Below are 22,739 nucleotides of genomic sequence, written 5' to 3' on the forward strand. Positions count from 1 at the left end.
AGCCAATCATAGCTATAATTGGAGTGTCTTCTTTTGTCTGTGAGCACTGCAATGGAAGAATGTGTTTGTAACTATAAAGAGAGAAGACTGCGTTCTCCACCATATTTTCATAGGAGGTTCAGGTGTACCTTTGTAAAGCAATTACACAACTCCCTGTGATTCGTTAGTAACAGGTCTGCACCCATATATCCTGTAAACATGGTTGTGTAAAACCCCATGAGTGAGCTAGTCTCAGTGCAAACTGAAACTGGCTTAGCATCTTATTGAAGTCATTTCATTCTTCAGCATCCTTTACAAAGCTTTTCAGTCTATCGCTTTCTTTCCAACTTTAGACCTCTAATCCTTTAGGTCTGGTAAGCTGGCAGTTCTGAATGCACAGGCTAACGTGCATCACTTCAAGAAATCCTTCTTCTCAATGATTGAAAACACCAATTTCCATGCTGTGATCTGTCAAGTGTGTCAGCAGAAGTCTATTCTCCTTGGTCTGGCTATATATCCTGAAATGAAAACACCAAAAATAGCTAGTTCTCCATCAAAACTTCTTGACTAAAGCTCATTTTTCTGTAGACTGCAAAGCATCCTGCTGTTTCTTCCATGATTTCACAGCTTTTGGTTATAGTCGAATTCAACCTGTGAGCAATTATGCAAATTCACCCTGAAAAATTATTTCTTAGCACAGAGGAGTCAGGTATTTGAAAAGATGTTTGAATTCCTTGACAGCTGTAGGTTGTAAGTACAAAGGGCAAATTTGTTGGTAACTACCATGATAAACAGAAGTAAATACTTATCTGAAGAGGAGGAGAGAGAAGTGTTGAAGTGTTTTTAATTTGTCTACCCTTTTAGCATGAATCTTAGCTGGTGATCAGGAAGTGATCACTTACACCTTGAACTGAGAAGGATGGAAGCTATTGCATTGCAAGCTGATACCTGGAAAATAGACATTAAAAACTGCTGGGAAGGAGAAGCATGGTATAATGAATTATATATCACAAACTAGATTCAAGGCATCTAGAGACAGCTTCTTGGAAATTATCTGAAGTTGTTAGTCCTTGCTAATCATGTGATATTTTGAATTTACTCATTAAGAATCCGCCTTTTATTTACATTTTAAACAAGCATGATATTGGTGACGTGCTCCACATTTATTTGCCTTTTGTGTGGCTTTTCATGCCAGGAATACAAGGTGTTGTGGAGGCTTATCAGAGCTGTCTTCCCAAGCTGCAGCTGTATGGGCCGACAAACATTGCTCCCATCATCCAGAAGGTGGCAAAATCAGCATCAGAGGAAACCAATACCAAGGAGGCCTCGGTAAGGGCATAATGCTGTGTTTGGCTTTTTTCTTGTCTTATGATGGATCTCTTGTAGGCCATAAAAACAAGGCCTTTTCATGTATGTGAATCATGCCTTCACAGTTTTCACTAACTGCCTTCACAGAAGGCAGCTTGAGTCTGTGTCGGCTGGAGCAGTGTATCTAGCCTTTATAGCTTCAATAGTCACAACTTTAAACTCTTCCCCCACTGTTCTGTTTCCTGCTTTTAGAGCTGTTTTACTGTAACACACCCAGTTTTTCACTGTGGAAACATAAATGGCACCACTAAGGTTACAAAATTTAGGGGCCAAGCCCTAAAGTGTTGATCATGCAAGAAGATGAGTTCAGATGTTTCCCTACACAGACTACCCAATTTCAAGTCTCTAGCAGAGGCTGTACTAAAACTTTTTTGTTCAACTAGGGGATTTTTCCAACCGTTCCTTTGAAAACTGTAGTGATACAGTTTTCAATTTGCTATTACTGACATGGAGTATCATGTGCCTTTTAGAAATCAGGAGACAAGTCTGTTAGCCTGCATCTGATACAAAACCCATGACAGATTTCTTGGGCTAAAAGACTTAAGCATAGGTCGTGTTTTAAATGTACGTCTTTGAAATGCATTAGGCTTATTTTTTTCCTGCCTTCCAGACAGAATGGGAGAAAGGGAGAATGAGAGAATTGGAGAGAATATGTGAGCGAGTAGGTCTGAAACATTTACAAGAGCAGTGCTGTGGGAGTAAAGGGCGTAAGAGAGAACTTGTATACTGCAGCAAGAAAAATGCCTATGTATAGGAACAGAACAGAGCTGTACATTGGCATGCATTTCATCACCAGGCCTAGAGCTTTCTCTAAGCTTTCTTCATGTGCAGAGCCTTTTTTTAAGTCCTATTAAGGCAGCAGTTCCCAAACGTTTCTGTTCATGAGTCTGGGCTTGTGATTGTCACTCCACTGCTGTTTCCAGGATATTTATATTATTTAGGGTCCCAGTCCTAAAATGGGGAATTGCTATGTTTGAATTTCCATACCCACCTAATCCTGAGGTGGCTCACTGTTATCAGTGCTGCCTCTGAACTAGTGTCATATTGAGTAAGTTGCTTCATTCTTCTAAACTTAAGCTTCCCCTCTTTCTGTTTGAAAAACAAATTAATTTATAGCATGAGTCTTAAAGATAAAGTTTTCTCCCTGCATGTTTTGTTTTATTCATGGCAGGAGGTGATGAACAGAACACTTTGAGTTTATATAGCTGTGTATACATAAACTTTAATGATGTTTAGTGTGTTGGTATTGTTCATCCAGAGCGACCAAATTTTATGACCTGTTCATTTTTCCTGTTAATGCACGTTTGTTAAATGACTCCAGCTGCCTAACAATTCATAAAGGATCCAACTGAGAGTCACTCTTCCCCATTACCAAGTGAAGATATGTCATAGCCCATGATCCCAGTTCAGTGGGCTTTGGAGTTTTGGGAAAGAAATAACAAGCGCACAAAATTGCTTGCTCTCCTTTAGAGAATGAGAAAACCTCTCTTCAGGACTCTGTATGAAGTGTTTGAAGATGGATATATTCCTCCCTGCACATGCCCTCACTCTCCTCAGGGACTCTGCAGAATGCGGTAGACCTGCCATGGTGTGGTGCTTCTCCCACAGGCAGCAGCGGGTCACCCTCCGGTTTGCAGATGGCTGCACCCATCCCACTTGCCTGTTAGCAAAGCTCCTCTGCAAAGTGCTGTCATAACCTCCCTGACAGCTCTGTTACAGGCTTGTAATGCTTCAATATGCCATTCCTCCCTGCCTCCCACTGGTTCCCAAAGGGACAAAAAATGTAATCGGAAACTGTCAGCGGAAGTGATTGTGCAGCTGATGGAAAATAGGGCTAATGAGGATCTCAGGACTATTCCAGACTTCCCAGCCAAAGTCCTGACTCTCCCAGCCCTAGCAGCTAGAAACCCCCTTTTCTAAACCGCCCACTGTGCATCCCTTGGCTCCCTCCAGCTCCTGGAAATTACCTGAACTAAACTAAACTCCAGAAGAGGAGAAATTAGTAGCTGAGGAGGTTTGGATGGGAAATGCACTTAACCTTTGAGTCACTATAAAGGCTCTTTTCTATTTAAAAATAGAAAAAGAACTCCATGAGTGAGTTACCAGAAACACTTTTATACTGGAAAAGGGCAAGCAGCTTTGGAAGATTAACTAATGATATAATTTTTCACTTCTTGTCCAACAACTGCAGCAATATTTCATCTTGCTGATTCTGACGGATGGCGTCATCACAGACATGGCTGACACCAGAGAGGCCATTGTCCATGCCTCTCACCTTCCCATGTCAGTCATCATCGTCGGGGTGGGGAACGCCGATTTTAGTGACATGCAGATGCTGGATGGTGATGATGGGATCCTGAGGTCTCCCAAGGGCGAGCCTGTGCTTCGAGACATTGTCCAGTTTGTGCCATTTAGGAACTTCAAACATGTAAGCTGACTTTTCCATCCATTCCGCAGAAGGGTGAATGTATATAACATATAGTGAATGGTCCCTGGGGCTGGGCCTAACTTTGGATGGGCATGAAGTGTTTAGTAAACCTATGGCATTATTGTGTTGGAAATGGAGAAAAAAACTAATACAGAATGAAATGTGCTCCATTAGTGAGATGGTGAGGGTGGGGAAAGAAGAGATGGAGCAGAATCCATGTGCTTCTTGGGGTGCCAGTCCTTACCTCCATTTTCTCCTTGACTTATTTTTCCTGGTGTCTCTTTTCCATTCTCTTTGCATCTGTTCTATTAGGACTACTGTATTCTGCTTTCCATCCCTTCATTTCCACAGGCAGATGAAATGGCTGTGGATTTGTACTCACAGTATTCCCCAGGAGGCTGTTTCCTTATTGAAATTTAGGTCCCTAAGTTCTCTATCCACCCACAGCATCCTGGTTGCCTCCAAACCCTTTACCCAAATTCTGTACAAGAACAAATCCAAGGAAGTGCTGTTACGAAGAGCTTCCCTGTGCCCTCAGCCAGCTGTTCCTGTCTGAGCCCAGTGTGGTGTCGGAGACACTCTGTAGGAGAGGAAGGGAGAGACCCAGCATTAAATTGCCAAATTTGAAATAATCCCTTGGCCATGTTCTTTTCTCCTCAGTCACGTGCCCTACATTGCAGCATCTGTCCCAGGGTCTTTTTCAGCAGCTGGGTAGAGACAGTGTTCACCCACAGAAGGAGCTTTCCCACACACAGCCAGGTTTTTCAGGGCCCTTTTCCTCCATATGGAGGTGTGAAATGGCCATTGTGTTCCTCTGCGATACTGATCACATCCCTTTCCCTCTGTTTTTCCCTCTCCCTTCCTTCCCCTCATTCCTTCTGTTATATTTAGGTGGTTCTCTGGACTGTTTTTTTGCTCACCCCAGTGTCTAGGAAGGATATCCTCGATATTTGATTTGAAAATTTCTTTACCGCACAGGGTAACTGACTCATTCTCCTCGTGAGATTGCCCTTTCCAATCTGCTCTCATACGCTAGTGATCCTTAGATCTGGATTTGTCACACAGAAGTTTCAATTCGGGGTTGGTTTTGGTCTGCATGTGGGTTTGCAGTACTTACATTTCTTTAGTTTTTCTAGGCATTTTGTTACCACAGGAGACTTCTTTCTTTTTGCTGCTCCCAAAGTACCTTCATTTTCTTTTCCTCTTCTCAAAAGTTGTTCTTTTTTCTCTCTCCAAAATACAATTCTGCCCTATTTGTCTTAGATGTAGACACACTTCTTACTTTCGCAAACCCTACTGAGGAGTAAGAGAAACAGACTTGTTCCTCTTTTCCCTCTACCTTTATGTAAAGAATGGATCCTCATAGGAGGTAAAACTCACCTTGTGCTATTAGTTTGGTGACACCATGCCAAATGGCTGCAGATTTGCCACTGAATTGTAGATACATACATTTCTATGTTGACAGTGCCGCTCAGTCACCTATCTGCTGGAACAAAGTATGAGCACGACCTGCTCATAGCCCATGATTCTCCTTCATCAGATAATCACAAGTGCGTAGTGGTGCACTGTAGTCTATTGTAAAAGTGTTGAGAGGCAAGTTATTTATGGGCTAGTGCTAGACCTACTTTCAATTAGTTGAAAATATGTTTCTGCAAGGAACTGGCAAAGCCAGCTGCATTTGTTATTTTTAGCTTCATTTTGTGATTTTATAACAAAGTTGAAATCATCCTTGATTGAATAGATTAATGCTGACAGTTGCAGTTCTGGGCACTGAATATATTGTGCCTCTGGTGTTAACTTATGAGTGATTCTATATGTGATTTTAATTGTTGGCATTGGTCAAATGACAAGCATGTCTTATTTTTAGCTGGTTTAGATTAACTTCCCCAGTACTGGGAGAGGATCTAAGCAATCTTAAAAATTTCTTGCTCTTGTTAATTAGTGGTATTTTTCTCCCCCTTTCTTTCAGTAGCATAGATAATATAGACATAGAGATAGGTCATATATTTGCTATATCAGAAGTCTATGTATCTTATGCAACTTGGTATTTAGTCTGTTTATTGTGATCTTTCAGCATTTCAACAAATGTCAGTGTAATGGATGAGTGTCCATAACAATAGCCACTTCTGGTTGAATTTCTTTATTGTCATATCCCAAATAATATCTCTCTCTGAACAAAGTGACATTCACAGCTATCTTGCTTACTTATCCTCTGCACAAACAAAAGTCCATGCCCTTTTGCAGCAACTAGTGAAATAATTTTTCATGGTAGAAATGAGTGTGATGTTTTGATTCAAACTTTTTTTTCCCCCCACAGAAAAATGTGGATTCAACCCATTTTGGAGATTTTTGTCAGATCAGTTCTGATGACACACAAGAATTACCATAAATCAGCATATTACATTTAACAGCTTTAAGTAAAAGATGTATTTATTTAAAAATCACATCCCTTTTGTCAATGTACCTTGTGTTTGTTTTGGTATTTAGGACATTCAACTATTAAGCAGAAAAAAAAAGTTGAAGGATCTTTTTAGAAAGACTACAAATCAAGTTGTATAAGGTTATAGATTTCTCTGATAAATCAAGTATTTATTTACGCCTAAATCTGTATTACCTCTACTACTGACGGAAGGAGGGAAGAAAATGTTATTTGTGAGCAATTATTTTTTGTTTTGCTAGAACGGTAAACCAAAACTCATTTGGAGCCAACCCAAACAATATTTTTTTTCATTACTTCAATTCTCAGGTCAGCTGGAACTCAAAATCTCGTATCTATCCAAAGAGATCAAAAATAATATATCCAAAAGCTGCCCCTGTGAGAAAATTGAAAGGAGGGAGAAGGAAGTTGTAAAAATAACCTATAGAGAGAATCCCTTTTATTTTATAAGTTTGACTTCAGAGAAGGTTCTGGTCCTGCACAGCACTCATACAGGCATTTAACACATTTCAATTAGTTACAATTATTCACATACCTAAAACCTCACACCTACTTCAATGTTTTGCTGGCTCAAGACCCAGTGTAGACAGAAATCTTTATTATAGGGGTTTAATCTCCCACATGATGTAGTGTATCAGAAGTACTTCAGTAAAACTTCTTACCTTTTTGACTCTCTCTTTAAGGAATATCTTTGAAGCTATCAAAATAATAATAATTGTAGTGATTCTTGGCAAATCCTGTAGTTGCAGAGGCTTGATAAAATCAAGGTAACCATTACTGTTTAAAAAAATGTTCCATTGTATAGTGGGTGACATGTGCAATTCACTACAGCGGAACATAACAAACAAAGGGAAAATATTTTCCCTGAACCCAAGTGAATTCCTTCTCTCTATGATTATCACCACCCCAGCAATGTGAGCGTCCTTCACCTGAAACTGTAGAACAGTGATGGTCACAATCACTGAAATGTAGTTGAGGAAAATCACCTGTCTCAATCCATTCACAGTCAATATTTTAAGAGCTGAAATTCTCTGCCTTTAGGATGCATGATATATTTACTGTGCACAAATCTGATGCCACAGGTAGATTGTATTCCACTCTGCATTGTAGTTAGTCATAAAGGCTAACAACGGTGACTTAATAACATATATATCACAAATGAGTGTGGAAAGCACAGCTCTTAACCACTGCAAGGAGCAATGTTTTGCACTATGCATTGTAATTAAAGATTAAGCATGGTAAAGCTATAGAACTGAATCAAGAGTCATTTGTAATATACACCAATTACCATGATAGGGGATTATTTTCCTGCTGCTGGCTGATCTGATTGTTGTGTATTAGCCATCAGTTGAGAACTATTCATCTTGAGGTGTTTATTGCTAGGATGCTCTTCAAGCATAGCAGTTAAAGAGTGGAGAAAACGTTACACATACCAACCGTGTTAAAAACCCAGTGAAGGTAACCCTCACGCAGCACTGCTGAACTGGGGCTGGATTTTAGCTCAGAAGTTACTGGGTCTGATTCTTACTTATACAAGTGCTGCTTTGCACCATCTGGTCTAGAAGTGAGAGTGCTTTACCACCACAAAAGTACGTAAGGTGCAGGTGGCCCAAATCGTCAGACAGGAAATCACCCCTAACCCTGGTTTTGGGATGCTCCCTGCTAGAAAGAGGACCAGGACCAACAGACATCACCAGCATGATGAAACTCTGTAAAGCAACAGTTGTCCATGTTCAGACTGAAGCACGGAGTCAAGCCAGCTACCCCAGGGTAACTCTGTGTGGCGCCACACGTTGCATGTGAGCCTGCGGGCACAGTAAATGTGTTAGCTTAAACCTCAGTGAAAGGCTTTTTACTTCACATGCACGCTGGGCGAGGACTGCGTAGCTCAGTTGACTCCTCAAGTGGTGGTGATTCAGCCATGCATCTGAGTCCTGACAGAGCCTGTTCTGAAGGGCTGACCCTTCGTTCAGAAGAATGGATGTGGCGTCAGAAGAGAGAGAAGTGGCAATGAGAGGATGATGCAGAGAGATGAGTGTTGGCCCAATGTTCAGACATGTGGACTACACGTGATCCAGAGAAGCTGGTGGCAAGTGCTCCTGCCCAGCATTTTTAAAGATAGAGCAGAGTGAAGTTTCCTTCATTTCCTTTGCTTGGGCTTGTGCGTGCAGCAATGGCCCAGGACTCTTCTCCCACTCCCTGTTTTTACCCTTTATGAAGGGTTATATTTTTGGTAAGATGGCACAGAGGCAGGCTAAGGTATATACAGCTTTGGCACACTGGGAAGAAGATTAAAAAAACACTAGTTCTCAGTAGCAACATAGAAATCAGCCATTTGTCTGACTCCAAGGGGTATTTTCTGCTAATTTCAGTGAAAACAGGTTTAGACAAGAACAGGGCAACTGTGGGAAACCATGCATTTCACTTTGAAGGATTAAAATAAATGGGTTCTGTTACTGCGTAACACCTGAGAACAGTTGCTGTGCTGTCACACAAAATATGGGCTCTGCTTTGCCAGTTTGTTCATGCAAAAATGTTCCAGGCTTTTTTGCCTGCACAAATATTTTGGTATAGATGTCACAGTAGGGAAATAGCGGTTCATTTTATTCATTACTAATCACATATGTGACTCAAAATACCAAAATACAAAAAATAGTTTTGTTTCTAGTTTTGCTAGAATTATCTTTGTATTTATAGTATTGTCATGTTTGACACTGGAATTTATAATAGCCCAGGGGTTTTCTGCACCCCTGGATTAGCTTGCCTATGAATAGTTTACCATTTACATCCTATGTAAGCCTAATTTTAAGACTCTGTGGAAGGATAAGGATCCCACCCCATGAAATAGAGTAGGGCAATAAATAGTCATTACAAATACTTTGTGACATGATAGTTTTGAAACCTGGCTGAAAATATTATAGACAGTGAGGAGGAAGGTGTTCATTAGTGTGGGAAAAAGTACTTGGTGTGCAGAAGAAATGTGACCCAGCCACCGAGTGAGGAGTTCCCATGCATCAGCTGAGCTGCAATGTGCTCTGTCTGGAGATAAACACATTCATTTAAACTTCTCCAACTGAAGTTTAAGCATTTGCATTTTTACTGCATTTTTGTGGTGAGCTCAGAGGGAACATGGTCCGGCAGGCTGGCTCCAGTGGGGTTGGAATCAGCTCTACCCAAATACTTAGAAACAAGCAAATCCAAAACACAGGGCAGGAGGGTGCTATTGAGCTGCATGGGAGAACAGGAGCCCAGTTCTGTCACTGCTGAATACAGGGGCTGAAGAAAATCCCTGCAGCACATGCAGGTAATGGTTGCCCACAAAACACACACAGGCCCCGCTGTTTAAAATGAAGCATTGTCAGGGTGTGAAGCAGCAACTGTGTGTTGTCAATGGAGGGCATGGTTTCTCATTGCACTGAGGGGTAGCCCTCCTCCCTGCCTGTGGCGAAAGCCAGTGGCCATCTCTATATCCATCTCTACATTTCAGGGTCATCAGTTCTTAAGTCTGGTTGACACCCACCATTTATACGTTCTAGGAAGAGCTTTAAAGCCTCCACAAAGCCTAGGATCGAAGCTTTCTCATGACCATGGTTTAATTCCAATGAAAACAAAATACTTTTATTGAATGGAAAACTTCCCCAGCCATTAAAACACCATGCCAGATCCTGAAGAGCAGAATGGTGATGAAGGCCTCCTTTTTACAGTGATGTCCATTCATGTTCAACTTGAAGCTCTACAGGATTCCTCGCTGAGTACTGATGAATGAATGAAGTCTTTGCAGCCCTTTTCATTGTGATATGGTGCTCTCCCAGAGTGCAGGGAAGTTCAGTTACCCTGAACTTTTCAGGTCCAAACGGACCTGAAAAACATGCAGAACACTTTTGGCTTCAGTGTACTTTCAGGCAGCTACAGCTACAAGCCCAAACTGACTCACAAAATGAGTTTCCAGCAATAGTGCCACTCACTTGTGAGTCTTTTTTGCCTTCCATTTCTGTACCATACTTCCTACCTTGATCTCATGGCACCAGTGCCTCTAAAACCCATGGTACTTCTAGCAGAGAGACAGGTTAACACGTGTGTTTTCTGCCATTTCCTGCAGGCATCCCCAGCTGCTCTAGCAAAAAGCGTTTTGGCTGAAGTTCCAAACCAAGTCGTGGACTATTACAATGGCAAAGGGATAAAACCAAAATGTATGTCAGAGTACGAGTCTTCCAGGACACTAGCTCCATGAACCCGCCTGCACTCTTTCACAAAATCAAAAAAGAAAAATGCTACTGTCTACAACTACTGTACTTAAAAAAGAAACAAAAAAATAGCACGTTTTGGTGATTTTTAACTAAAATAACCATTTTTTTTGCATGTGTAGCCTAAAGGCTTAAATCTGTTAAGCGGTTGTATTGTTGAAAACTTTTTATGAGAAAAAAAATCCAGAAAAAAAAAAAGTGAACTCTTTACATTACTAAATCTGTTAAGCGGTTGTATTGTTGAAAACTTTTTATGAGAAAAAAAATCCAGAAAAAAAAAAAAGTGAACTCTTTACATTACAGCATGTCGCCTTGAAATAACAAGTTATCTGTATCTGGTTTTTATACAGGTTTGTTGAAATTTTGCTAAATTTCTTATCTTTACACTGTAAAGCATTTTGAAATATTTATTGAGAGTCGATAGCCAAAATGTCTTTGGTTTAATCTGCTATGAACTGAGAGATTTTTCAAAATGGCAGATGCATGAACTGTATTTTGCATGTTTAAAATAAAAACAACACAGTTTTGCAGTTGTTGTCTTTATTTCTCTCTCTGCCACAAGGCTGCCTGCTTTCAACTTCCATATTCCAAGAAAAGGGTAATAAAGTGTTTCAAGAGATATCTGGCCTGAAGCATGGGCATTTCTGATGTTAGCCGCTTATAACATGGGCACCCGAACATGTCCAGTCAGTCTGTGGTCGGAGTAGCAATTTTTCAAAAGCCTGACACGTCCAGCTGTTATGAAGGGTTCAGACCGTAGCTGTAAACAGATCTGGCTTGCAGGGCATGATCCATCAGGTTTGCATGTCTTAAAATATGCCCACTTAATCCAAACGATCTGGCTGGCTTGCAAACGGGTCGTATTTTGGCTACCCAAATTTATAATCTCTTATGTTTGGGAATTCTTATTTTGTTGCATTTGTATTTTTTAATCTCACACCCAATATCCAACTTTGCATGACACGTTTTCCGGAAGAAATTTTGCACAGCCTGATTTTGTGACAACCAGTGATTTGTAACTTCATGCACACACAGATCACTTGTGTGTGATAGAAAAACTGGTTTTGTACCACAAGAATATTCAAGCCACCTTTTTTTTTTCAAGAGGACACACAAGAACGGATTGGCAGTGGATTGATCTTTCCATTGAAATATTCATGTATATAAATAAAGAAATTGGATCATTGTTATTCTTAGTGTTTGAATTTTCGCTTCTTCATTTGCTAAAAGACAATGGTGAAAGATGTGACTTTTTAGAAGTTAAGGATAAAATCTGACCAAACATAATTTGTGTGGGATTGTCCGAAGGGCACGGCTTTGGACGAGTTGTGCTCCCACTGAATTGAAAACATTCTTGTTGCTAGTTCCAGAAGAAGCTGGTTTGGGCCAGTGCTGAACATTTTGGAAAATCTCACCTGTGAGCAAGGGGTTTTGGTTTTAGAAATATGTATTTTTAAAGGAGTTTGCAGGTAATGTAGAACTCTAGCTCCCTGATTCTCCTTTAGAAGTAGCTTCCATGGGATCAGCTTTGATTGATGATTTTGTACCATAAAATGAAGGCAATGGGATAGCCAAGGTGCATGGAGCTGTCTCCCCAGCACATTCAGTTCTGCTCCATCTATATCCTGCAGCGCAATCGTTCACGCTTGCTAGTAAAGATTCCTTCAGCTGATCGGATATTGAACAGCAGCCAGTGTTACTTGGTCATAGGTATAAATTGTCTGAAGATGTCCCAACTGATAGATCTCAAACCCACGTTTCCATTTAATGGCTGACTGTTCATTTGAGAGCTTACCCCAGCGGGCTGCACATCTCTCCCTCTGTGGATGTATTTCAGCTGGAAGCTACTGTGATTTTCTCTTATATCTCATACACCACTCTGCCAACGTATCTTAATTCTTATCTACAACATATCTAGTTTCTTATTCCCATTTCCCCCCTTTTTTCTTTCCTTCCCTATTCTCAGAAGGAGCATTTTCTAGCTGTTAAAGCACATGACTGAAAATTCAGTGACTCCATGTTCTTGGCTCCTCCAGTATCTTATTTTGTAATCTTGGGCAAGTTGTTTAACTTTTCTGGTCCTCGGATTCCTCATCTGTAAAATGAAGGACACTGCCACGTATTCATAAATATCTCACAATGGTACTGGGGGACTTTAATATTTGAAAAGTGATTTGAGATCCTCAGAGGCATGATGGTGCTCTCACCACGTAAAGAGTATTACTTTACCATGGGCATGGATTTAGGGATGTAATGTACGGCTGAGGAGGGGTTAAGCCTTTTCTTTATTATTTGCCAGACTGAAGGAAAGTAGAAGAAAGCTTTCAGCAAGAAAAATTAGGAATCAGATAAATCGTTCCTTGGCTAAACTGATTTTTGAAGTGTTTATGGTTACATGGAATTGGGCAGTTACAGCTCTTCATTAGCAGAGGTGTTACAAGCTGCTTCTATAATGTAGCATCACATAAAACACAGAGATCAACACGTGGTTGTTCAATGGTTAGTGTATGCTGAGCTATATAAATCATCAGTCATTTTCATGTATGTAGGTGGGCTATACAAGTGCCTCAAGAGAATCACAGTTGCTGCAGATCTTTCTGTTTACTTCACACAATCCAGACTATAAATGTTTTGTACTTAAAAACTAATCATTATCAGTGGTAATCTAGATCAGCAATTCTGTAGCAGCCCTCAAGGTATTTGAAAAGACACCTCCATGATATTGAAAAATCAATTGGAAATCTCCTTCAATCTATATAGGTTCCAGCAGCTAAAACAAACACTTAATAGTGTGGTGAGCTGGTGTAGGAGAATGCACAGAAGACAAACTAGCCATATGGTAAAGGCTTTCTAATGAGGCTTTGAATGTCATTTTCATTGCTCCAGGTTACTCAGTGCAATAAGATAGTGTGGGCTTTGTGCAGGGTAATATCATTAAGTATATGAATATATCTCTGAAATGGCATTTTTTCTCCTGTTTTATCTACTTAGGGTTTTAGCGAGGCCATTCTGCCTTTAGGCAGAACCACCATCAATTTTTCTCGTAGATTTTTTATGCAAATTTAAACTTTTACTGCCTTTTGATGGATCCTTTTAAATTCTGAAAACTCTTTTAAAATAGATTATATCTTGTCCTTTTGAGGTAATTGATGATCTAAAGTATCTTCTCTGCTAACTGCAATCCTGCCTTCCTTTTTACTGTCTCTCAAATCCGATTCAAACCCCAAAAGTTCCAGAATACTCAAAGATATTCACGATCCCTATTAGCCCAAAATACATTAACATCCATAATTCTTGAGCTAGATGCTGTGCTGAGTTGTATTTTTAGTTGTTTAGGGGAAACTAAGTCTACAATAATAAAAAAAAGCACTAACACACTGCTAATTGCTTATTACCCTAAGGTAAAACCTACCTGTGTCAAGTTCCTCCCATGATAAGCAATACAGTGTTCTATAGCATTTGATGAAAGAGTCTACAGGTACGAAATGAAAATGAAATTATAATAATAGTGTTGCTTTAAAACATGTCTTTTAGTCTCCAGATGTCAAAGGTACACAACTGATGACAGCTAAAAGGTTTACAGTTTGATCCGTTAGAGACCTGCGGAGTGTGATGGAGAACAGTGGTTTAAGCCAAGGCTTGCTGCAGGTTGCAGAGATGATATTCCAAAATGCACGGGTGGAAGGCCCCTGCTCTGAGCAGGTTTGTATGACACAGCCCTGCAGGTCTGCAACACTCAACTACATCCCTTGGGTTTACCCGCACACCAAATACTGTGATAGAGTGGTGCATGGTTTAGTGAGCCTCATTATTGTATTGCAGTAAGGTCTTTGCTGATGAGTTAAACAGAGCTGCCTCCTTCAGCTTGGCTCCCCAGCTGCTCACACAGCACATGGCTTACTCCCAGAAAGAACCCAACTGGTTATTCAGATTGACCTTTCTCACCTGGGATTACAGGTCTTGCAGTCACACCTGCTATGGAAATCTAAACTTATCTCCAACCTTTCCAGAGTGAAAGAGGTACTAGACAAACTCCCTTTACTCCTAAGTAGCGTCGATATTTCAGGCACAAAACATAGGTACATTTACTCACATTTTTTGGAATGGGAAGGATGAGCTGGAGGACTCCTAGGATAAGGTTACATTTCTCAGGTTGTTTTTTCCCTTTATTTACAGGAAGTGCCATTTGCCACAGAGAAAATACGGGGGGGGGGGGGGGGGGGGGGGGGGGGGGGGGGGGGGGGGGGGGGGGGGGGGGGGGGGGGGGGGGGGGGGGGGGGGGGGGGGGGGGGGGGGGGGGGGGGGGGGGGGGGGGGGGGGGGGGGGGGGGGGGGGGGGGGGGGGGGGGGGGGGGGGGGGGGGGGGGGGGGGGGGGGGGGGGGGGGGGGGGGGGGGGGGGGGGGGGGGGGGGGGGGGGGGGGGGGGGGGGGGGGGGGGGGGGGGGGGGGGGGGGGGGGGGGGGGGGGGGGGGGGGGGGGGGGGGGGGGGGGGGGGGGGGGGGGGGGGGGGGGGGGGGGGGGGGGGGGGGGGGGGGGGGGGGGGGGGGGGGGGGGGGGGGGGGGGGGGGGGGGGGGGGGGGGGGGGGGGGGGGGGGGGGGGGGGGGGGGGGGGGGGGGGGGGGGGGGGGGGGGGGGGGGGGGGGGGAGAGAGAGAAAGCTGTTGGTAGTTTTCTGGATCACAGTTTTGGGTGCGAATGCCAAAATTCTGCTCACTGTTACCCACTTTGAGGTGCCTACAGCCTCTTGGATCTGGTTAGCTGGCCACAAGCCTCGAGTGCACCACACACGCATGCCACAGCGGGGAAGAAAACGGAGAGGCAGGGTAAAGAGCAGAAGCAATGATGGACTTCGGCTGGCCACACTGAACGGTCACATATCTTGAAAATTCTGTTGAAACCAAAAGGGAATCTTGGGTTCATACCCATTCGCTATCCTGCCTAGTGCACTGTCAGCTGTGCTGGTGCCCTGCTCAGAAAAAAGGGCGAATTAATTCTGAATACAGACGAAAGCCAGATCTCACTGAAGCCAGAGAGGCAGAGGCACCAGCCCTGTGCCAGGCTGCCCAGAAATCCTCTGTCTGGCCCACCTGCGTTAACTTTACCAGTAATGTCACTGACTACAACATAAATATAATACTTGCCACAAACGTTGCCCTCCTGCCCTTACGTGGCCTACCCACTCGCAAGGAGCTCCTGAAGCAGTTAAGCCCCACACGCTGCAGTGGTTTGATAAAGCAAAGAGGTTTCTGCCCAAACCCCCCAGGCGTCCGCTTGACACCTGCATGGTAGAGGAAGGTTTTGAATCCATGCGAGGGTCCTGCAACCCTGTGTGCCTAAGTGGTGCTTACCAGCTATAAACTTCACCCACCACTGGACACCTTCACTTACTGACACTTATTTGTTGGATTTTGCCAGCTCGCGGCCGGAATGGAGGCAAGGGAGCGATGGCAGTGCTGGCAGGGTCGAGGGGAACGGGTGCCCACGGCCATTTCTGCACATCCTCTCGCATCACCCCCTTGGGTGAGGTCTTCCCCCCGTCTCAGAGAAGCCCCATCGGCCACGGGTGCTGCAGCCCTGACCCTTGGGGCCTTCGGACAGCACTCGCCCCTGGGCACGGGGAAGCCCAACTGGCCGCCAGCCAGGGCCCAGGTTAAACCCCAGGTGGTGCCACAGGGCAGGTGCCTTCGGCTGGGGGGTCGAGTAACCTGTCCCCCTCGGCCGGTTTGGGAAGCCGCTAGGGCCAGCGGTGCGGGGGAATGCTAACGCACGACCACGTCTTTGGGTTGGTTTGGGAGTTTTTGTTAACTTTTGAGTACACTGCCTTCCGCCGCCGGGAGCGCGGGCCGGAACCTTCTTTCCGAGGCAGCACGGAAAGTTTTCAGCGTCGGACCAGGCGGCGGCGGAAGCCGGCGGAGGCTCCGCCAACGGTCGCGGGGCTGGGGGCTGCTGGGCCCTGGGCCAAGAGCGGGGGCAGAGGGGGACCCGGCCCCTGTCGCAGCCCCGGGGTGACGGCCGGCCCGGCGGCCCCTTCCCCTCGGCGGCGCCTCTGGTCTCCACCGTCTCCACCGTTTGGAGAGGCCTCTGGGTGCAGCCTGTTGGCAGCGCCCGGAAAGTTTGCATGTGCAAAGGCGGTAGGGTCGCGGTTTACCGCTGGGGCAGTATCTTTGCTTCATTCTGAGTGACTTGACCTGCTGCTGCACCTTCTGCACGTCCTCTCGCATCACCCCCTTGGGTGAGGTCTTCCCCCCATTTGAGTCGCCTTGGCCAGCTGTTGCAGCTAGCCACGTGCATTCGCTAACTGTATTGTTATCTGTTTCATTGTACTTGCTGAGGATTGAGAAGCATTCAAGCTTTTCTTAGCCCTCACAAAAATTACGGCAGTATAGTGAGCTGTTTAGCAGTGAATGTAAAATCATTGTCGGGGCTGGAAGGGAGCTCAGGAGGTTTTTAGTCTAACCTGCTCACAGTGCGGCCAGCTCTGAGGTCAGACCAGGTTGTTTCAGGCTTTGTCTGGTTTGGCCTTGAGAGCCTCGAAGGGCAGAGGCTGCACAGTGTCTCTGGGCCCCTGTTCCAGTGTTTGACTGTCCTCAGGCTGAACATTTTTTCCTTATGTCAAATCAGAACCCCCTTTTTCAGTTTATACCAATTCTCTCATTTTCCTGGCATGCACCTCAGTAAACGTGGCATGGCTCTGTTTTTTCAGTAACCTTCTCATAGGTATTGGAAAGCTGCTGTCAGGTCCCCCCTAAGCCTCCTCTTTTCCAGACTAAAAAAGCCCAGTTACCTCAATCCTCCTCACAGGGCAAGTGCTCCAGCCCCTGTATTTTTGTGTACCACTGCTGTACTCACTCGTTTATAAACATCACTGTTGTTCTGGGGACCCAAAACTGAATTTAGTATTGCAGATGTGGTCTACTTCGAGTGCTGGAGAAAGGACGATAACTGCTTCCCTTGATCTCCTGACCATGCTTCTGTTGATACAGCCCAGGCTGCTGTCAGCCAGGAGCCTGCTGGCTCCTTTTTTACCTTTTTGCCCCCCAGGACTCCCAGGTCCTTTGCCTGGCTGGGGAGCAGCTCTGCTGAAGTCATGGCCTCTACCCTTGCAAGAGGTTATTCCATCCCAGGTGTGGGACTTTGCATCTCTCCTTTATGAATTTCATCAGGTTCCTTGTTGGCCTGTCCCTCTGACTGGCAGAGGGATGCCCTTGAGCATTATCAGCTGCTCCCTTCAGTTCAGTTTTATTTGCAAACTTAAGAAAGGTGCACTCATCCCCTCTTACAGGTCACTGATAAAGATATTAAACTGGGCAAGTCCCCAAACAGACTCTTGAGGAACTCTACTTGTAACTGGTCTTCTGGTAGAGTGCAAACCATTAACCACGACTCTTTCAGCCTGATGATCCAGTCAGGTTTTTGCCCATCTGATAGCCCTGCCGTCCATGCCATAACATCCCAGCTTGGATAGAAGCATGCCACAGGAGATTGTGTTGAAAGCCTTGCTAAAGTTAAAGTAAACAACACCCACTGCTCTCTCTTCGTTCACGGATCTAGCTTTTTTTTTATCATAGAAAGAGTGGTGGTTTGATTTGTTGTTGCTTGCCCCCCTTTGGTGTATTTTAGAATACTTTAAAAGTTAGATGAGAGCATGACAAATAATTAGGTGTTGTTGGTCAGGGGCGGCCAGTTTGAGTGATGGTGGTTGAATAGCTTGCTAGTATAATTTTGGTCTTTATGACTGTATAATGTAATGATATAATTATGTAGTATGTATTACATTACGGACATACATGTTATGAGACATTATTTGAACTGATAAGACACTTAAAACTTTTTCCCACCACTGGAAAGGGGGCAGCTGGGCTTTGTAGTCAGGCACATTAACAGTACAACGTGGTGGCATGAGCATCTTTCTGAAGAGAATGTCCAATTCCTCAAGAAGACAACTGCGGAGGAATACAAAGCTCAGACAGACAGCAAGCTGTGCCCTCTGAAAGATGAGCCATGGCCATTGAATGAGTGGAAACCAGGTGAGAAAGTATCTCTTCTGAAATACCACGCTCATGCTGGAATTATTGTTGTTGTGTTGTCGTATTCAGTAACATCAGGATTGTGTCTTGTAAAGTATTTTCCTTTTTGTTTTTACCTCAGTCGTCCAACACATCTCCTAGTAAATCAGTAAATGTAACATTTAGAGAACATCAGTTCTCTAAAAAGCATTTAAAATATTACAAGGTGTTAAGAACGTTGTAAGAACTTAGGTTTTAGTCCAAATCAGTGCTTGGCCAGTCCCATTGCTGCACAATGACAAAATAATAAACTATGAATTAATCAAAAAAGACTCCCTAGAATAAAGTATATGAACTTGAAAATGTTCTTGTAAATACTGCTGGACTCTGAAGAAAAACTGTAGTATGTAACACATCCCACTTCTATTCAGTGACTCATAGAATCATAGAATATCTCAAGTTGGAAGGGACCCATAAGGATCATCGAGTCCAACTCCCTGCTCCTCACAGGACTGCCTAAAACTAAACCATATGACTAAGAGCATCATCCAGATGTTCCTTGAACTCTGACAGGCTTGGTGCCATGACCACTTCCCTGGAGAGCCTGTCCCAGTGACAGACCACCCTCTCAGTGAAGAACCTTTTCCTAATGTCCGAAGTCTTACGCACTAGAACACAACAGAAAGGTTTTGAGTCTTCCAAAGGGTCACATCATTTGACAGCAAGCAACAGAGTCTGCAAATCCATGACAAGATCCTTGGGTATGACAGTGGAAACTGGAGCAAAGAGCATTTTTCAAACTTTAAAGCATTTATTCTTCATCTTAAGTGTTCTGTTTTTCATGCCATGGACTGTCAGAATCCAGACTTGACAGGTTGCCTTTGCTCTACAGTTACAGTGACAAAAATACGCAGAGGTCGGGGTGGGAGGAACCTACTGCAGTAAACTTTTCAGTAGTTAGTTTGGCTCTAGTGAAACTGACTACATTAGTGTTGTATTTTCTAAAAAAGAAAATGTCTGAAGTGTTGGTTGTTCTGAACTTAATGGAGAGCCGTTTTGCGTGTTCTGTCCAACACAACTGGAACAAATAGAACTTTACTGCTAACAGAATTAAAAACAGTGAACAGGTTATTGCCAGACTACCCGCAGGGAGTCAGTGATGTTTTGTCTCCTTCCCCAGCTCCCTAGGAAAGGTCTGAGTTAACGGGACTTTGCAAGTTATGAGATAGGCTCTTTCAAATATCAAGTGTGGAGTTGCATCCATGTTCTGTTTTGATCTACAGATTCCATCAGAGTTGGTGTTGTTGCAGTAAAACTGGGAATGATGCCAATATGGACCAAGTCAGGAAAAAAACATGCTGTCACACTCCTTAAGGTGAAATAAATCGTAATTAATTTAATCTCCTATACCGTATTCAGATTGTTAACCAGAAGTTTCAGGCAAAAAGTGAAACTTATCACTTGTACAGAGTAGGAAATCCCTAACGAAAGGAAAGATTTCTTTCAGCCCTGCATAGTACACTGTGCCTATTCTCTGTTTATATTCTAAACTTTCTAGGAGCGGTCTGCCTTCTGCCTCAGTTCTTCAAGTGCTGCAGAACTGTGCATAATATTACCTAGGTGAGGGGAGATGGGAGGCAACATAAAACTGGGGTTAACTACCCCACTTCACCTTTTTTTTTTTTTTGCTACCTGCAGGCACTTTGGTATTAGTTTCACCTTGGTTACTGAGCCTTTGTAGCCCTGAAGCTGCTTCTTCATATTCTCCGGCAGATACTACTATGATGAAGCTGTTCCACTGAGCTGTTGCTGCCGTATGATCAACCGGGGCTGTGAAGGACATGGGATTTACAGGGCAAAGGGACAGGAATCTAAAACGTGGGCTCTTACTGTATGCTTGGCCACTGCATTCAGTAGGGATTTTGCACATCTTGCAGGCAAAATATAGCTATAAAAGTTTATTCAATTTCTAGAGCATTTATGAAAATACAGTTTGCATTCTACTAATATTTTTTTCTAAGATAAGCCTTTAATTGATTGGAAAAAGAATGTCTATGGTAAAAAGGTAACACGCTCCCCTACTTGTAGGCTGTATCTCCTGTTATATAGATACAAATGAAAACAGAGACTGACTTTGTTTCACTTGTTTTGATAATATCTTATGATGGTCTCAAAGTGTACACATCTGTTTATCCTCAAATAAACACTGTTTTTCTTCTCTTCAGGTGCAAGATTGCCATGTTTTAAGATACGTTTCAAAGGAAGAGTCAGGTGGAAAAACATCTAAGCTACTTGTTGGAGGCAAAAACGCATCTCCTTTTTCTGTAAGTGAACCACTTTGGGTGTTTTTGTTAGAATAGTTGTTTCTGTTGCGGTTACAGTACAAAAGTAGCACAGGTAGACTTCTCTAAAAGATTAATTGGCAGACATGCATGCTTTGGAACTGACCTTTTGTCACATCCACCCTTGCTTATTTCCTAATGCTAGTGTCGATTCTTGGTTAAGAGAATAGCAAGAAGAACTTTTTGAAAGTTTTGCCTCCTGATTCTCGAGGAAAGCTGTGGGTTTAGGAAGTTGCTTTGATGTGCAGTATCCCATGCTGATGAAAGGGTCTGAAGGGTCATCAACAATGTACAAACGTGTGTGTTCGCCATGTCTGTGGAGATGCAATACAAGACCAGGACTGCAAGTAACACGCATTAGTGGCCTGTTGTAAACTTATCCAGCTTCATCGGTTGTTTAGAAGACTTCGTTCTCTAGCTTACTCTTCCATACTATTTTATTAGCTTTAGTTGTAATTTTTCCACAGGTCTGTTGAGATTGCTTAATTTGCATATAGTTTTACTGGTGAATAAGTTTAAGACTTAAATTTTCAGGAAGATAGCTTCATGATTATAGCTCATCAACAGCAATATCAAAACCACTCACTTGTTTAGACACCCCAAATGCCTGATGCGGAATTCCCAGCCGCCTTCAATGGCTAAGGTTGTCTAGCAGAGCTGTCGTTCCTGAGGAGGAAAATTGAATTATAGATCAAGGCAGGAATAAAGCTTTCCCTCAGAGGATTGCAGTTTCTGTGATCCATTATTTCTATAAAATATCACTTTTCACTTCTTGCAGTATCCTGACACTCATTTGTTTGATTTAGGCAAGTAAAAAAAAAAATAGGACTCGTGATTACTAAGCAGATTATCTCAGTTTGTGATTGTGGCTTTTTGAGGACATGTATTTCCCTTTTTCAAACAGAAGGTTGTCGCAGAGCCTCAAAATTAATCTGTGTACTTGTTTTTGCTTCAGTGGAGGTGAGCTTTTTTCATTTGATAAATCTGTTGGCTTTTATAGTATATTCTACTGATTTTGAACAGGCTTACATTTTAAGATATCTTTCTTTTATTCGGTGGGTTTATGCCACGTTTCACCATCGTTGCTTGTACTTTTCAGGTGTCTATCCTGTCACTTTAGTCCGTTCCCACTTTCCAGGTGTGACATTTTTCCTGGAGAAATGGCAGCTGTGTTTTTTCTTTCCTGTTACCTTGGTTTAAGACATGCAAGAATCATGTGAATAATAATTTTCAAGTTGTATTATGCACATTAGACTCCTTACAGTTGATCTTTTCATAAAAACGATGTTATCAGTGATTCAATATGTCGTCAGAGTAAAAATATGCAGGAAGCAAGGAGGTATATAGAAAATTTATCTTTAAACAGCTCTTGAGAACTAAGAAAACTTCTTCAAAGCCAAACTGCCTAAAAAGTCAACTCGAGGATTTTTTAGTAGTTTGAGTTATGTTAAAGACTCTCTTGGACATAACTTTTTCCAATTTAGCTCCTATTAATTTGGTTGAACTTAGACTCATTTTAATAAAGAAATTAATTAAATATCCTTAGACCAATCTGTGGTGAGGACCTGGCCTGAGACTGAGCTCTGTGTTGTTGTTGTTATCATCACCACCATTGTATAAACTAGATGATTTCTAATAAAGAATTTGGCATGCCGATTCTGAACAGTTTTACTTGTTAAGGTACTAACAAACGATGTCATTCTGTGGTTTAGCTGCAGGTTTGAATCATTGCTTTCCTATGTTTATCAGTCTTTTTGTGTGTTTCTTTTCTCTCTGAAGTGTCTGAAAGTGAGAATTCAAAGAAAGCTGAATGGTACCGTATTGTATTAGCATAAGCCGTTTATCTTCTGTAATTCCTCATCGGAACATCTGTTTTCCTCAGATTCCTCACAGCAACTGATTTTTAATGAATTTAATCTAATGATTCCCTCGGTAAT

The 22,739-nt window shown here is 42.9% G+C and overlaps 2 protein-coding genes across 2 annotated transcripts in view; both read left to right on the plus strand.

Annotated features, from left to right (window-relative positions):
• Positions 1–10,467, plus strand: part of CPNE4 (copine 4) — a 204,419-nt gene extending 193,952 nt beyond the window's left edge. Inside the window, exons 13-15 of the mRNA XM_009280456.2 lie at positions 1,175–1,308; positions 3,539–3,775; positions 10,312–10,467. Of these exons, the coding sequence (XP_009278731.1) occupies positions 1,175–1,308; positions 3,539–3,775; positions 10,312–10,443 (503 nt within the window). The 3' untranslated portion in view covers positions 10,444–10,467. The remainder of the gene's footprint in view (positions 1–1,174; positions 1,309–3,538; positions 3,776–10,311) is intronic.
• Positions 10,468–16,210: 5,743 nt separating this feature from the next.
• Positions 16,211–22,739, plus strand: part of MRPL3 (mitochondrial ribosomal protein L3) — a 32,529-nt gene continuing 26,000 nt past the window's right edge. The window contains exons 1-4 of the mRNA XM_009280533.1: positions 16,211–16,585; positions 18,289–18,481; positions 19,744–19,835; positions 20,686–20,784. Coding sequence (XP_009278808.1) covers positions 16,211–16,585; positions 18,289–18,481; positions 19,744–19,835; positions 20,686–20,784 — 759 coding nt within the window. The remainder of the gene's footprint in view (positions 16,586–18,288; positions 18,482–19,743; positions 19,836–20,685; positions 20,785–22,739) is intronic.

The sequence above is a fragment of the Aptenodytes forsteri genome, unplaced genomic scaffold (assembly GCF_000699145.1).
Source record: "Aptenodytes forsteri isolate BGI_AS27 unplaced genomic scaffold, ASM69914v1 Scaffold523, whole genome shotgun sequence".
Lineage (NCBI taxonomy): Eukaryota > Metazoa > Chordata > Aves > Sphenisciformes > Spheniscidae > Aptenodytes > Aptenodytes forsteri.